The 17,520-nt window shown below is 40.0% G+C and overlaps 1 protein-coding gene across 2 annotated transcripts; it reads left to right on the plus strand.

Annotated features, from left to right (window-relative positions):
- The first annotated feature begins 6,142 nt into the window (after positions 1-6,142).
- scg3 (secretogranin III) lies at positions 6,143-17,374 on the plus strand. Of its 2 annotated transcripts, none has more exons than XM_029499071.1 (12): positions 6,143-6,531; positions 7,260-7,312; positions 7,467-7,509; positions 7,693-7,920; positions 8,985-9,127; positions 9,428-9,568; positions 9,666-9,891; positions 10,225-10,341; positions 12,791-12,874; positions 13,088-13,195; positions 13,974-14,063; positions 16,507-17,374. In XM_029499071.1, the coding sequence occupies exons 1-12, from the start codon at positions 6,429-6,431 to the stop codon at positions 16,623-16,625; spliced, it is 1,455 nt and encodes a 484-aa protein (XP_029354931.1). In that variant the 5' UTR covers positions 6,143-6,428; the 3' UTR covers positions 16,626-17,374. The 2 variants fall into 2 exon arrangements, with proteins under 2 accessions (XP_029354931.1, XP_029354932.1); XM_029499072.1 differs by having other exon boundaries at positions 7,693-7,908.
- Positions 17,375-17,520: the final 146 nt, after the last annotated feature.

Raw genomic sequence — 17,520 nt, forward strand, 5'->3', positions numbered from 1 at the left:
AAACAATAATTTGCAGTTCTTCTGACAACTATACCTCTGTGCGAGCAGGGAAACATTATTGGGGTGCATTCTTCTGGATAACATTCATGCTACAAATAAGGAAAACATAATATAAACATAATCTAACCAGTTACTCTGGGAGTAATGTCTCAGCTTTACTGAACCCCAAATACCCAAATATTTTACTGCTGCTTTTTTGAGGGGAAATGGGCACAATGATAGGAAATGCACAGATGGGCCAAGTTTGGGAAATAAGCCACAAATGGTGCATTAAGCTGTGAGGTTCCCATTCATTTGAGCTGCATGCATTCCAAGCATAATTATGCCAATACAAAAATTGGAAAGAGCAGAAAAATCAGCGACTTGTCATTTCTGGTGCATTAGATGCCCTCTGGTCTTTTCTGCTCCCAACTCCAGGAAAACATATTACTCGTGGCTTGGTGGAACTCCAGCTGAATGATTTAGAAGCCAGTTGAGACGAAGACCAGTTGCGTGTCTTTGTCTCCTCTTTGAAACACAAAACAGAAAGACCACCCAACCACTTGTAGCTACATACTTGTGTCAGACAGACGTACACACATCAGGTTAGTTATGTAGTCAGTCTATTAAATTCTAAAGGACAGAAAGGTGGCATTCATTCACTTCAGACAAACTGGACACATGCGCACATACACACACTGCTAGCTTTGCACCACCCTATTTGTTCAGACTCAGCACAATATCAACCATACACAAATATTTGATATTTAATATAATATTTCTTTTATTGTCATTTCATGTATTATACTGAAGTAGTATAGCTGTGTGTTAGGATTAAAAATACCTGGGCCAGCACCTCTAAACCTCACAAATGAATATGTGTCCTCATTAATATATTGTTTCTTGGAGTCTTCTGCGTTAGGCTTCATGTGTAATGAGAGCGATATTAATCCTACCATTTATCACTCAATCAGGCAGAAAATACAAAAACTTAATATTATTTTGAAATGAATCTTGCAGGGGAAGGGACTTGGGATTGCAATAAGTTAGATGACGTCAAAGGGAATGATTTAAAAAGTGGTCAAAACTGGAACAAACTTTGTGTCAACTTTTATATTGTGGATCAAGCTCTGAAGATATTGGACACCACAATTACTTTAGACCAAAACTCCCTGCAAATCTTTCAGTCTCCCCACTCACAGTCTTCAGCAGACATCCACAGTCCAAGCAATGTCCTCCAGAGTCACAGGAAACACAATACACCCATTATAGTCAAAATCTGAGAAATTCCAATTTAACCGGAAAAAAAAAAAAAAAAAAAAAAACAGAAATTAAATATTTTCTCAGAAATGCAGTTAAAACAGTGCTTACACATACATACAGACACTACTCACTAAGAATACACAAAAAGTACATATCCAACGTAGTTTTGGTGGAGTAATCCTCAGCCTATGGCTCCCAGGGATCCCATCCAAAGGACTCAGGAGATGAGGAGTAATTCAACAGCATCATCGGTTAATGTCCTCTGGTGAATGAGAGGCCTAAATGTTGAAAACACTGACGCGTGGTCATATGTTTTATCCCTGCTGCAGGACATGTGACCATACGAAATGTCCATGAGGAACACAGAGATATTCTGGCTCGTTTGCTGTCAGTGCCTCGAGGTGGTAAAAATAGCACAGTTAGTAAAACCAAAAAAGGCTAAATCTGAACCAAGGATTTGGTCCTGTGACAAATCTGACTGATTTCGATTAAACCAATTGGCATGAAAATTTATTAACAAATAAATAAATAGAATCAGAATATTTCATATTATGTCTTTATTGTGCATTTTTCAGCCGTGTTGGTCTTTTATGTAACATTTCTTTCCCCTTGCTGTTCTCTGGTGTTTTCAAGAGGAAAGTATAGCCCTCTAGTGGTAAAGTTACATCCAACACATCAAAATTTCACTGAGACTGATGCTCTTATTCACTGTTAGTTACAAAAACCAATGTAATGCAACTTCTTATCAAGCTGCATGACATAGCTGTCAACTTTGTTATACCTGTTTTCTTTCTGTAGTCAAGACTGATGTTCAAGATAATGATGAGAATGAATCCACGCATACACACAAAGGGCTGTTTGTCCCAATAAACCAGAAGGTTCCTGAGAAAACTGAAACAAATGAAATGCCTTGAGCATACTGTTTGAAAAGGGCTGTAAATAGATGTCATATCAAAAGCTTGAAGTCCTCTGAACTTAGTCCTTAAGTCACCGCTGCAGTCTTTGAAGTCCTACAAACAGTTTTCCTCTGGGTTTCATATGAAGACAAAATATATGTTCCTCCATGTCTGCCTGATTATCTGGGGACTTCCTCTGTTTAGACCTTCCCAAATGAAAGTCAAAGGGCATTTCAGACATCAGAAAAAAAACAAAACAAAAACAAATAATTACCATCCCAGCCACCTCTTGTCCACTCAAACATACATCGCAGCTAGCACCAATGATTTCTGCGTGATCTTGCCCCAGTTTAAAACAACTACAGCTATAGTATGACAGGTCAGGTGCATGTAAGAGCCTCGGAAACCTCATTGTTCAGTCAATGTTCTTCCAAAAACTGTTAGTGTTTTAAGTATCATGATCAAAGAATTCCAAAGGAAACTCCCCCAATTTAACACATCACACTCAATTTACTTGTTGTGGGAATGTGTCTGTACGTGTGATGAACTCACCTTACGGATTTCTCTTGAGAGAGCTTCAGTAGAGGCTGGAGAAGTTTTAAAACGAAGACATTCAAGAGTGTGGGTGTTAAAATGCACTCAGTACTTTTGTACTCACGCGTACTATGTGAGCTGATGTGACTGAACATTTACAGGACAGCAAAGACGGTGCCAGGGCCATTAAGCCATGCATAGCCATACAGTATAATAAAAAACATGTTGACACCAAAACATCACTGTTTTATGTGACTCTCGAATATGTCATTTAAAAAAAAAATACACTTATGATGCCAATTGTGGTGATTTGATATTTGATTCCATTCATATAAGTTGATGTTGCAGGCCCCTGTAAAGCCAGCTAAAAGCCTAAACTGTGGTACTGTATTTTCACATAATGGCAATCTATTCATAGTGCAGAATTGCTTAGCGGATAAGCCACAATAGACCACACTGGAAATTTGGTCTGCACAGTTTACACGAATTACCGTGGCTGTCAGAGTACTACATTTATTTGGAACAGTCTCCCAAACACATCATTTATGGCATAATAGGACTATGCTAAAATATATTTACCATGAAGGGCTATCAACTGCTGTGTAAGCTTTGACAAAGTCATCATGTTAATAAAGATTTTAATAAAATTGTTTCATTGAAATCAGAAGTTCTATCCTCCATGTAAGACTTTGAATAATCAAAAGAATAAAATGTGAACAGAAACTTCTGTGTCCTGCTTCAACTTTTTTATAAATGCCACACGAAGAAACATCTGTGAGAAACTGTATTATAGACAAGTAGATTGGCCTGGATGCTTTTACAGTTAAGAACAATTTGTGGTCAAAGAAGAATGAACGGGGCCATCATTAGTTAAGGAAAAGTACATGAATATGCTGAGAGTATAATTAGACCAAAACCATGTGTTTACATAACATTTTGTTTCCGTATAAAAGGTCATAAAGTGCTTGTGAATGTTCTTTTTCTCAGGGATGGAAACAGATAGATAAGCAATACAATAACCAAAGGGATGAAGTGTAAAGGATATAATTACAGCTGTTGTACACATGATGTCACTAGTGTCCTACATGTTGGCAAGTATTGACACAGAACAGAAATAAGGAGCAAATTTCTGTAAAGCTGTGAAAAATCAGCATATCTTTAAATTCTCCAACAGATGATGCATGAGTTTATTTTTGAATGATGATATATGATATTCTTCTGTGTCCTTGTTCTCACAGGACACACTAGACTATCGGGAAGGCCAGCTCTTGGCAGTGCTCCTCTTCTTATTTGCTGAGGGAGGCAGAGGAAGGGAAGTGCAGTCATGCCCCAGAAGGTGGCAAACCTCCCATCCTGCACAACACAAGGCACCATGATAATGCAGAAGCAATCCCACGAGCTAAAAATGTGAACCATGTTTAAAAATCAGTTCAGTGTTGATGGTGATAATGATCATGACAGAGTCTTAATATTAAAATTAAATGTCACAATGACATTTCTTTTTGACTGATAAAGCCCTGACAATGAATGATCATCTTCTTGACTGCTAAATGTATTACACCAGGAAAATTCAAGGAGCACTACAACAAGTTTGTGCAAAATGATAATATAGTCTACAGCATTTGATATAGCGAAGATTGTTCTTTCATCTACCCCCCCTCATAAGACTTTATGTACCACTCATACCCTGTCACTGTTCTCCATATGCTGGCCCCCTCATTAACAACGCTGCCTACACTTCCCAGTTATTTGTTCCCTCTCTGATTAACGCTGCCAAAGTCATTATGCTGCTTACTGTTTGAAAAATGATGTGTTAGTACAACACTTAATATCCCTGTCCTGATGCAATGAAGCCTTCTTTCAACGCTAATATTACATAATATGATATCATAGCAAATTTGAATTTACACCTTTTAAAGCTGCTACACGCCCACACAAAATTGGGTACGATTAGACCTCTTCTCAAGTCTATACAACTAAGCTGATTTGTTGTCTTCCTGTTAGCTATGTTGGATACAGCACAAGCTGAAGCTCACTGGGCGATTAGCATGTCAGAGTCTTTAAGAAGGCCTGTGTGGGTGTGTTTTTCCTATAATTATAGTAAAATCAAAGCTGTAAAAAAAAAAGAACAACAAATAACAACAAACTCTGTGTAAAAGTAGCTGCCTTGGTTTCAGGTTACCAGGACTATGCAGCACACCTGTGCTTTTCCTACCATGACAAATGCACTTCTGTTCAAAAGGGTTATTGCATCATGATAGAAGTGACTCTATCCATGTTGCTCTGTAATATGTTGCATCGAATGTACCTAACTGGGCTGAAATAGACCCGAGGCAGTCATGCACACAGCCAACCCAGTGATGGCACACAGCCAGCCTACAATAATACAAAATCTTAATCGTGAGAGAGCGAGCAAAACTTAACTCCTACACATTGTGTGGGGAAGCCGACGCTGAACAGTGGTAGATCACTTACCCTGCTAACATGAGGAAATGCACTGAAGTGAAGAGATCATCTCTGATCATCCCTTTGCCATTATAACAAATAGAAACTGACCAGGATGCAAACAGCAATAAACACATAAACAATTAACCTTACATCCAGAGGGTCTGCTGTGAATGAGTCTTATACTCACTAACAGCCTCTTCCTTTCAACCTGTGACAAATCTAATATGTGGATCCTTAATGACAATTCATTTGGATTTTGAAGAATTTTTATAAAAGTACTTTAGGGGTGTTAGGTGAAAACATTCTGTCAAACAAATTGCACTGCATTTTTCGTGAAGTTGTTACCATAAGTGAGAAGGTAAAGCCTTCATGCTGTCAGGAGCCAGAAGGCCTTGTGAACCAATAACCTGCAGGCTCTTCCAGATGACATATCTCAGGAAAACCATGCGGTCATAAAACCCTAACATATGCCCTCTTTGTTTATGCCCCTAATTGTTTGTCGTTTTAATAATGGTTGCTATTGACCGTGAAAGATCTACAACCGTGACGCAGGTCATGTGTGACGCACGGGATGGGTGGACCTTCTGCTCCAACGCTGCAAAAAACAAAACTAAAAACAACAACAAAAAAAGGCAAATTGGCAAATTGTTCTTTCTACGCACACTCGGCAATTCGTTTACAATAAGTAAGTGACTGCGGTGAAATTTCACATGAAGTTTCTTTATTTGTCTGAAAAGGAATCCCAGTTTGACTTTGATATAACCCATTTTTTCATTTGTCCTCAATTTTTGATTTTCTATGCACACACACATATATATATATATATATATATGCATATATATGGTATACGGTGTTATCTTGGTTGTCTTCGGACCGAAGATCAAACCTCTGTCTTAGTTTGTTAGTGAGACGGACACTTTTTGCAGTGTGCCCCCCCCCTGTTGGGGCAGAGGGGCAGGTCTTGTGTAGAGGGCTCTATTACTGTCTTGGCAGGTGATGCTTCAGCTCACACGGAGCTTGAAGAGCCTCCCACCTGCTTATCCGGTTAGAATTAGAGACGGCTGACCTGCTTTCAGCACCGCGGCTGGTCAACAGCTCCAGAGCACGGCGGAGATTTGTCCTGCCCCCTCCCCGCCCGGCGCGCCTCACAGAGCGGCTACCTTCGAAGCACTGTCCCGGCGTCCTGCTGGAGAGGAGCGGAGCTGTCCACACATTCAGGAGGACTCCTGTCCCGCAAGAGACGAGCAGAGAGACAGACAGAGGACATCGTCCATCCTCCGGGACACTCCGAGGCAGCTGATTTTAAGGATGGCGTCGAAATACGTCGGCCTGTTGGTCCTTTTCCAGCTCCTGGCTCTGAGTGTAGTGAGCCAGATCTCTGCCTTCCCCACACCGACAGCTTCAGCGGATGGTGAGTTGGCCATCTGATCTCCTCATTTCAGCCAGAATAATGTAGAAACTGTCAGTTATTAAAAGTGAGATTTTACAAACGATGATAAGATCTAAAAAAAAAAAAACAAAAAAACAAAAAAAACAAGCAAACAAACAACAAATCTATTCAGCGCACATGTCAGCCCACCTGAAAAAAAGAAACGCTACTCATCACCATTATATGTTGTACAATACTTTACATAGTACATTTATGAGCATTTAAATGATTTCTTTTAGTTTTTTTGTTTTTTTTTTATGAATTGTAAACTGATTTATGAGCCACAATTTCTATTCAGTTCAAAAACCGAAAACAACCAAAAGCAGCGCCTTCAAAGTTGAGCTCCAGCTCAGCTCACTAACTGCTCTGGACGCCTCTTAGGCCGCTTGTGATCTATTTTCGACACAATTTAATCTTTTGTTTGATAATCAGATTAAGCTCTACCTTTGCTGTGGAGCAGGGAGAGCAGAGACTGTGACATGAAAACCTAAAAGGTAGCCTACACAAGAATGAAATGGCAGTAAAGAAGAAACGACACTTTTTAATCTTTAATTTACTTGATTAAGGAAGCCTGTTGTTTGTTTCTCTGAAGGTTTGTTGAAAATCCAATTTGTCCAATTCGTAATTTGTAACATCTGGGTCTGCTTGTTCGTGATAAAATCTGTTTTGAGGCACTGGTTTAGTAATTGCAAGTATCTTTTCTGCTGCAGATAAAGCTGTGTACAATAGACAGTTGACAGAAGAGAGACCATTACAAGAGCAGGTAAGCCTGTCTTTTACATTTTTCATCCAATATCCGGCCAAATGGCCTTTATGGTCACTTGTCATACAACCTAGGTATTAGCCCAGCAAACATTATTAATATGAGTTTATATCCGGGGTGGAAATGATTTGTTTAATGTTTGTAATTTCCCCAGATTGCTGAGGCGGACAGCGTGAAGGATGCAGTGCAGTCAGCTGGTAAGTGCAAACTTATTTCTAATCAATTAATGACTTTACTTTTGCCTGCAGAGTGGATTCATGTTACAGCACTTCCAGTAACACAGAATTCATCTGTATTGAGAATGCACAAAAAAACCACGTTCACGTGAGAGGATATTATCCCAAGCAGTTGTGTTTCATTCTCTTCCTGCTGTCTTTCAGAGAACAGACATCCAATCACTTCCAAGGACGCAGAGCCAGAGCAGGACTACAATGACTTGACTGTGCTCAAGTCTATGGCTGAGGGCCAGAAATCAAAGGGGGATGCTGAGGTTCCAGTCACGAAGGAGGATCAGTATGTCCCCGATGAATCAGATTCCACCAAGAGCCGACGTCTGGTCGAGGACTACGACTCCACTAAGAATGGGATGAACGAAGGCAAGTACCAAGGTACGCACACCCAACGGGCCCTGTCCTAGCATTTTGGGTCTATTGGTGCAGTGAGTTGGCTACTGACCTCTGTAGTGGACCTTTGGCCCTCTGCTTCAATGACCCTTCCTCTCAGCAATGGCAGGGTTCATGTCTATCAGTGGCAGACATTTTAAGAAAGCGCAGGCAGAGTGAACACGTGCACATGATGGGGATAAGTGGAGACAGATAGAAAGTGTCAAAGGCAGAACACGTGCATGCGAGGGAGAAAGATTATCATTCCCTCAGACGCTGCAGTAGTGAAAGCATATGCTGATCACTGGATTCATTTTCAGTAGACACAAATATGGCCTCCATCTCACACAAATATTTATACAGTACAAATACATGTATGAAAAATAATATTTAGTAACTCTGCTCTTACCTTTGATTCAATATTTTGCTGCCACTCAGTCAGCTTTTGTTTGGTGAGCTAATTTTTTGGACCTTTGAGTTAATTTTTACCTGCAAGACATTTCATCAGCACAGATTTCACTGCACACGCATGTAATTGGATAACCATCAGCATGGGGCGGAGTCTCTGATCTGAGTTGACTCAGACACAAAGAGCTGAGTGCTACACTTCATTGATTCAAGCGGTCAGGCAAGCAAAGACAAGCAGCTAGTCAAGTTACACTACATCTAAATTTGGCAAGCACAGTCTGGGCGTCATGTCCCTGTATTTCCTGTGAGCGAGGAAGCTAAAGGCCCTGAGATTGAAGGTAAAGAGCATCACTGATGAGTCAATCTGGCCGAACAGGCAAGAGAATGTACTTTTATTATGTGTGTGCAGTCCATGTGAAGCAGCAGGGTGATAGTGGTGGAGCATTATGTAAGAGCTGAAACAATTGCCTTCTTCATCCTTCGTAATGTAGATAGGGATGTGTAAAGAGGTATTTCACTGTTAGATTGATGGAAATAAAGGAAAGCGAAATAAAAATACTGAGGCATATTTGATTTTCACATTTTTATGTAAATTGAAAATGAGATTTAGTCAGGATCATGGCCACGTTACAAATGATGACGTGCATCTCTGGTTCTCTTAGATGACCCTGAGAGCTTCCGTCAGGTCGACGGCACTCTGCTCACAGCAGAGGACATCGTTGAGAAGATTGCAAATGAGATCTATGAGGAAGATGATAGAGGGGTGTTTGACAGGATCGTTTCCAAACTGCTCAAACTGGGGCTGGTAGGTTGTAAATTTGTTTTCTGCCATTCAATGGACTCAGCACACAGCATAACACTTTCCCACTGCACGCTCACTGGTTCTTCACTGGGAGGGGCAGAGATGTGTAAATTGTGCTATGGGCCAGGACTTTGGTTGTAAATGACTTTTTTGACACCCATTAGGAGGTTCAGTAGAGCCTAAATTAAACCTTGAGGTGACTGTGATGCATGCAGTTTTGCAACCAATGTATTTCCCTTACGTCCTATGGATTGGTTTGCTGCACGCTGTGTGGTTTTCACCCTTCTTTTTGTCACCCGATAGATCACAGACAGCCAGGCAGATACTCTGGAGTACCAGGTGGCAAAGGCCCTCCAGGACCTCATCACCAAAAACGCCAAGAACAACGAGATTGCGGATACTGAGAGCAACAACCAGGACACCAAGGGAGAGCAGGAGGACCAGGTTTCAGACGTGTTAAATTCCTGCAAACAAGTGATTGTAAATAATGCCAATAACAATGATAAAAATAAAACCAAAACATAAACTCTGGTATTTCCAGGACACCTGGGAACCACCGAGGCACCGCTACAATGAAGACGAGGAGGACGAGGAAGACGACAACGATGAGATTGAGGACGAAGTAGAGCGGGACGTAGAAGAAGATGGAGGTGATATCACCTGGGACAAAGATACAGAGGGGGGCAATGAGGTGAGCCCCGAAGACGGGCTCCAGGACCTGCAGTACTTCCCCAACTTCTACCGTCTTCTCAGGAGCCTCAACTCAGGTAAAATCCCCAACACACCCTGGGACTGGTGTGATATTTGAGACCAGAGCTACCGAAATCATTAGTTCACTCTATCTAAAGACAGACATTGTCGGTGAAGAGCAGGACCAGATAGCTGCTGTTGTCATGGTAATGTTGTTTTCACAAGAATCAATGCGTCTTTTGTCCTCTTTTGTTTCTCATCACCATATCTTCCTATGAAATACACACACACACAATTCATTGTGTGTAACCATGTCATCATGAAACCAAAGTGAAACTCCACGTGGTAACAAATACTAACCATTAACCAATAACGAAACAATGTCGGTTTGAATCTGTCCTCTGTTGCAGACCAAGACGCTCAGGAGAGGGAGACACTGATCACCATCATGAAGACGCTGATTGACTTTGTAAAAATGATGGTGAAATATGGCACCATCACGCCGGAAGAGGGGGTCTCCTATCTTGGTAAGACATAACACATTACCAGCACTGTTTATTTATAGTTGAGGACATTCAGTGGCAGAGCACAAGGCAGTGAATCGTGTAATAGAGGCCACAGTATTCTCTGGAGTTGTGCTAATGTTATATAGGACAAGCTGACGATATTGCATATTCTTAGCATGACAATAGATTTCTTGAAATAGTAGTTTGACAAACAAATCCAACTCAATCTTTAGTTTTGTTTTTTTTTTCCAACTCCCTCAATTGCATCTTACAGTCCCGATGTGGTCATAAAAAAATCGCCTTCAGATTTAATTTCTATATTTACTCGATGTTGCTATAAGTCATGATCACATTATGTTATTGCTGCAAATCGTAACCTCATCTGAATAAAGAGGTCATTGAGTTTTTTGCTGTACATGTATAATAAAGGTAAGCAGAACATATCCGGTTGCTTTCAACACTAGTCTCTATCTTAATTTGCTTTGTTTACATATATTTACTGTATTATGTCATAAAATAGGGCATATAGTAACATTGTGATTTTAAATCATGTTGTGTCTTATGTGTTCAGTCCAATAAATTTTTGCTTTAGTCAGTGCCGACTGACGTAGCCAGGCTGGTTTTTATGGCCAACCATCACATCAGCAGTCAGAAGAAAGGTCACAAACCTGTAAGGGACAGCTTTTATCACCAACGTCTCTCTCTCTCTCTGTGCTCAAATGACATTCATTCCCAGACAGAGCATCAGGAAATTAGATGTATCTGTACTATTTAAAAGGATGGAACTATACCTAGAATTAATGTTTCAATTATATTTTAAGGAGTCCTAACTGGAAAAGTAGTCACTTAACAACTGACTAGTTCAATCTCAGCCTTATAACAGGTCAAAAATACAGTGAGAGTTACAATCCCCCAATAAAGTCAAGTATTAGCTGTACATGCTGTAAAAGGATTCATCAATACTGCTTCAGATAACCTCTAGCAGCATCTGTCCACTGTCGTTCCCATTGCAGCCGAGTAAATGACTACTGCGGACATCACACACGGGGACAAAACCAGCATATAACATTACACAGGGTGTGAGTTTCCTAGGCAACCTTTGGACTTGTTTAGGTTGTGAGGAGATAATAGGATGGACAGAACGTCCCCTTAGCAACATGTTAATGCCCCCTACCCTCCCCGTGCTGCCTCCATCCCCAGCTGACTATAAAGCTCCGATGAGTCACCCAAGTACACAGCCGAATACACACAGCTGTCAATTGATAATAATCTGCCTGAGGGTGATGGAAGGCTCAAGATGGCTAGATAAAGACAGAGGGACATAAAGTGAGAGGAGGAAAATTAGCATGAGAAGATAAAACACTGAGCACACAGAGAAAGCAACAGGGCTAATAATAAGAAATGAAGATGAAATTATAAGACTCCTCAGCGCTCAGTTACAACACCGCATTGTGCCCTCTCATTTTCCTTCTTCTTTTGTTGTGCTTGTTTTCAAATGTCAAGATATCTATAACAGTCATGGACATCTCTCTTAAGATCTGGCGTCAAATGAGAAGAAACAGTTTCTCTGCTCAAAATCGTCATCATATTTTCCACACTTTACTGTTTTTTGCTTTTTACAGAGGCATTCTTGTTCCATCAATACTTGAAGTAAACGGCGACAACTTTTAACTTGGTAGATGCTTCAGGAAATTACATACATGCTAGACATGCTATTGATACTACAGCTGTAATTACACAAAATGTGTCTTAATAGGAAAAATTATGATAAATTTATTTATGATAAATTCTGTACATTAATGGACACTTGAAGATGTCCCGTCGAGTGTTATAAATCAGGTATTAAATGTTAAAGAGGATGAAAATACAGCTGATCTCTGGGATGTGTGCATCCCCAGAACATCTGCTCTTCACCTCGTGGTTAACCCTTTGATAATCCAGAGACTGCAAATTTGTGATTTAACTCCCTTTGAGCCATGTGATCTGTTTGTGTTTTCCCCTGACTGATTTAGAGTCTCTCATATTTTTTAATAAACAAAAGAATGGCCTGGCTGATGTACCATTTCAGGTTACTTCAAACACTTGATACATTGATTTAAATTTTTTTCTGATTAAAGGTAACTCCTGTGTGTGCTGTTCACCATGTGTGCCTATGGCAAGAAAAATGCCAGACTGCTTTGTTAACTGTGATTAGGATGCATTATTGCTGTGATTATTTAGCTGTATATTTTTCATTAATCCCTTTAGAATGCATGAATACATTTGACAAAATTATAGTGGGAAGAACAAGGCTGTATTCATCATTGTTGTCATGCTCTTAAACCTACAATTCATTCATTTGTTGAAACTCTTTTTGTTATGATAATCACCCGCTGAGTCAGACAGAAACAGGGACTAGAGTTTTTCATTCCTTGTCATCAGAGTGGAGTGACGACACAAATCTAAATTTAATTGTCTCATTCACCTGCAGAGAACCTGGATGCCATGATAGCCATGCAGACAAAGAACAAGCTGGGCAAGCCTCTCGGGCCACCTGACTCCACTGGACCCAACGGTAAACAGCTCCAAACGATCAAACACCTCAAATATCAGTGAAATATATATATTTGAATATATATTTGAATATATTCCTATTTATGGAAATAATAATACTGTTTAACAATCAGACAGACAGCGTGTATGTATTGACCAGATAAGTGTTTCTTAAAATGCTGAGCCCCAGCAAAAAGTATCTGAGAAACATGATGTTGCTGTTGTTGTTGTTTAGGGAAAAGCTTAGATGAGGATGATAACACCAAGTCAGAGGCTGCCAAGATGCAGAAGGAATATGAAAACCTGAAAGACTCGACCAAGGAGCAACCATCAACTGAGACCAGTCAGTCCGCTCCCCAATCCTGATGAACAGAGGAAGCATGAACACTACTTTGTTTTGTGATCTGATCTGTTTTCTAAAATAGGATGACACAGTTTAACCATTTGGCCCTTCCAAAATGACGAACCATGTGCCTTGTCAGTTACCTTACCTTTTTTGGGGGGGCTCCTCAAATAGTGTGTGTGTGTGTGTGTGTGTGTGTGTGTGTGTGTGTGTGTGTGAAATGTCACAAATAAATCCATAAATATCAAATGCAGAGAGTTCTCACCACATCAGTCTTCATTTCACCTTAGTGAACACAGTGTTAGCACGAAATAAACAACAGCACAAAGTCCAGGCCAATCCTAGTTAATCCCCTGTTTGTCACTGAACTAGGCCATTCCTGTAAAACAGGAAAGCTTGCTACCATTTTCTCTCAATCCTGTCAAATACAGACACACATAAAAAGAAAGGAAAAATGAAACACAGAGCAGCATTTCCACTGTTCCAACTGAACAGTTGTATCTGTATGTTAACAGGCTGCACAGAGTTGCGTAATATAATATTGGGGGAAAAAAATAGGACATATGGTATAATCCAAATGCAATCTTTGGTTAAGTAACTGTGTAAATCTGGGTTGGTGGTAATATTAATTTGTATCAAACTATATGTAGTGGCACTGTATCCTCACAGATTTTCACATATACACTTGGTTTAATATGTTAGTACCAAAAAAATATGTGTCTAAGTTCTACTGTAAGAAACTTTCGATGATTCTCATTTCTTCCTTGTTTCCCTTAAGATCAGCCTGGCAAGTCAGAGACTTATCTGGAGGCAATCAGGAAGAACATCGAGTGGTTGAAGAAGCACAACAAAGAAGAAGGCCAAGATGGTGAGACATATACCCTTATTAGAAAAAGAAAAAGATGAGAGGGATCAAACATGGACCAGAGTGTTGCGCTTCTGCTAAATGATCACTCCAAACCCACAGCATGAATTTAAGATGAGTTTTAAAATGAGCCAGCACAAAACAACATCCTAATTTACAAAGCCTCGCCCCTTCACTGAACAGCTTTAATGGTAACATTCGTCATGGACAAGCCCAACAGGACACACTCAAGAACAGAAAATTTGAAGACTCTTTTGTTACCTCAATTTGCAATTAAAACAAGTGTGGGGCACCAGAATAGAAGCTTCACTTCAGATCTCATGAATATGGATCATTCTTGTTGAGTCCTGTCCTAATCACTTGTGATTCAGCGGCCTTGTTAAAATAATAAGGCCTGTTATTTTATTCTCTCCTATCTGTTCCTCAACATTTATGGTTTGCGTGCGTGTATCTGTGTGTCCAACCTTTGTGTGTGGCTTTGTGTGAAAAGAAGATGTCATCATGGATATTCAGTCTGGTTCAAAATCTGTATATTTAATACACAAAAAAGTCATGACAGAGTCGCCATGACTTTGTCATTAATGTCTGCTCATTGTCTTAAAATTGATTGGATTTGTTACTGTGCATTTATATGAAGAGTTCACACTGCAGATGTGCTTAGTTAGTGACCCATAAACTGCCCATGTACAGTCTGCAGCTATGAAAACTGTGGCAGTGTCACACACAACAGTGTGTCCGTGCTTCAGGAGAAGCCTGCTGTTTGGCCTTTCAGTGTAAAATCAATTCCCAATGGTGCTTAATTAAACAGTGCAGAATAAAATGTTAATGAGTTCTCACTATCCAGGTCACCCGTCCACTGGTGATCATCACTGTGGGACACTGAAGTGGGAAAAAAAAAAAAAAAAAGAATTTAAACTCAATTGGATTTATTCTTTCTTGTCTATGTTCACTGGCCTGATCGAATCTGAGCCGATAGATGGATGAATCAGCCTCAATTGTGTCAGAAAAAAAAAAATTAAACTGATGAAGCATTACAGGTAAAAAACAAAGTTTGACCTAGAGTCTTGTGTGCGCCTTAAATACAGACGAAAGAGACAGAAAAGCATCACTGAGTTTATAGTGCAGCAGCGTGAAGGCGAGAGGGGCCAGAGCAGCAGGGAAGCTTTGTGTGCCATTCATTTCCGTCCGGCCTTTATATAGGACACCTCATTAGCATTCAAGTGTGTTGTAGTGGTTGTCTGGGACAACTGGAGCCTCCCCGCCTGCCTGTCAGTCATCCGAGCAGAGGAGACCAAATACGCTATCTACCCCATAAAATGGCAATTTTCCTGAAGCGGCTCTCAGTAAATAACCAAAACAGGTCCATCAGGACCTGCCCTCTTCGAACACACCTTGTACCAGATTAGACAGCTTTCTAAATTTCTCTTCACTTTTGTTCTTTCTATATTGTATTGTTGTCTCTCTTCAGAAAACGACCAGGTGGAGGAAAATAACATCCTTTCAGCAAAAAAACTGTCATAGCAACAGAGTAGTCAATGGGCCATTTATTGTGTTTACTCTACCAGAAGCACCCATTAGGACAGTCTCAGAGGACTCTGTGTGCTTGTTTAAATGTGTGCAGATGCATTTGTGTGCGTGTTAACGCCTACACACCACACAGATTAGCCAGAGGAGCAGATGGATGTAGAGGCAACATCCTGGTTTTGGCTCTTGGCCGTCACAGCCAAGACCAAGAGAAGCAGTGCTGTCTCTAATCACATCCTCTTAATCCCTCACACACGTCATGTTTGTCATCAACAAAAGCAACTGTACTTCCAAGCAATGCAATAAAAAATAGAAAATGTCATTCGGAAAATGGAGATTATGTTGTGTGACTTTTCCTCTATCCCCTGTCCCTCTGTCCTCCTTCATTCGGTCAGTTAGACTGGTGGTGCATCAGCTGTTTGACTGAACACTCAAACTCATTTGTTACCATGATGGGAAGTTGAGAATTATATAATGTCTATTTTTAAATATAGTCACTTCCCACTCTTGTCTTTTGGTACTGGTACTGGAGGAAGATGATCACAAATGGTGCGCCAAATAAAGGTTACGCTGTATTTAAAGGTGAATCATGTTCTTTTACTATATGAACTGACCTGATTGGATGTTGAAAATCACTATATGAAAATAATAATGCCAAAACTGAATCAAGTGCAAGGAATTATCTCACTGTCTTTTTATTTCATGCACACATGTGGTATCTTCTTAACCCATGACAAACATGGAAACCCTGACCTTAATCCTGTGTCATAATCAATGGCCATACCAGATTACAGTTTGTTTGGGTTACTTGTCTTAAGAAGCCGTTGCTCTAAGATTGTGATGTCTGACCTCTCCACTGTGATCTAGTGATCTCCCTCCTTTCCCATTTTATAAGCTATTCATCCATTGTCTCATTTTTCAGATTATGACCTGTCCAAACTGAAGGACTTCATGGACCAGCAGGTTGACTCCTACATTGAGAAGGGCATCATCGCCAAGGTCGAGGGGGACACCATCAAGCGGATCTACAGCAGCCTGTAACGCTATAACCCACTCTCCCACCCACATCCGGCCTAAATCACAGAACTGAATTTGACAATAAACTCTCCAACAAAACCTTGATTACTTTAAGTTGTTTCCAAAGGCATGGTAAAGTATATACTGTGTATTGCTTATTGGCACTTTTTATCCTCCCAGACATTCCCAACAGGTATATAGAAAAGGGATTTTGGAAGTTCTTTTTTCTTACAGCTCCATAAATAATTGTATTTGCGCAGAGTAATAATCTCCAGAATTATTGAGCGAAATCAAAGCATTTAATGTAACAAACTCATACACTAGCATTTACTCCAACCCATCTCCTGTGAGAAGTTAATGTTATGTGAGTATGATTTGGTAGCTTTGCCATCAACTACTGTTTCCAAAACTTTTTTTTTTTTTTTTTGCAAAATACACATATATCCAATTATACTCATTATGTGTAACCCGTTTTAGCATTTATTATTTAACCTTTATTATTTTGCCATATATAAGTAATATTTAATGTCTTCTGGCTTTTTATTTACCAAAAATATATCTGCTGTGCATCATGTCAGTGCCCTACGAACTTCCATGTTCTGTTCCGCTGTAATTCTTGAGGCCCACTAGGGGGGGGCATCTGTACCATCTGCTCTGCATGTCTCTGACTTCAGTATTTCCATCACTAGAGACACAAGATGAAGTATTTTTAAATGTAAATATTTGTGATTTTTTCCTAAAATGTAAAACCAATTAAAACATTGCCTTTTCTTTACTTGTGTACTCAACAATGATAGTGACGCAGCACTGACACGACACAAAATGGAGGCATGTTGAAGAAGAAGAAACTGCATTGTCACAAAAAACTTGACATCGTCGAGTCCAGTTTAAATGTTTTTTATTTTTTCCAAATAAAACC

Source organism: Echeneis naucrates, chromosome 3 (genome assembly GCF_900963305.1).
Source record: "Echeneis naucrates chromosome 3, fEcheNa1.1, whole genome shotgun sequence".
In the NCBI taxonomy this organism is placed as follows: domain Eukaryota; kingdom Metazoa; phylum Chordata; class Actinopteri; order Carangiformes; family Echeneidae; genus Echeneis; species Echeneis naucrates.

What these genes read in the sequence shown, in the direction of transcription:
- scg3 (XM_029499071.1), top strand. Translation starts at nt 6,429, where the DNA reads ATGGCGTCGAAATACGTCGGCCTGTTGGTCCTTTTCCAGCTCCTGGCT. An exon ending in ACCGACAGCTTCAGCGGATG is followed by an intron (nt 6,532 to 7,259) that starts GTGAGTTGGCCA and finishes TTTCTGCTGCAG; the next exon opens with ATAAAGCTGTGTACAATAGA. An exon ending in CAAAGAAGAAGGCCAAGATG is followed by an intron (nt 14,064 to 16,506) that starts GTGAGACATATA and finishes CTCATTTTTCAG; the next exon opens with ATTATGACCTGTCCAAACTG.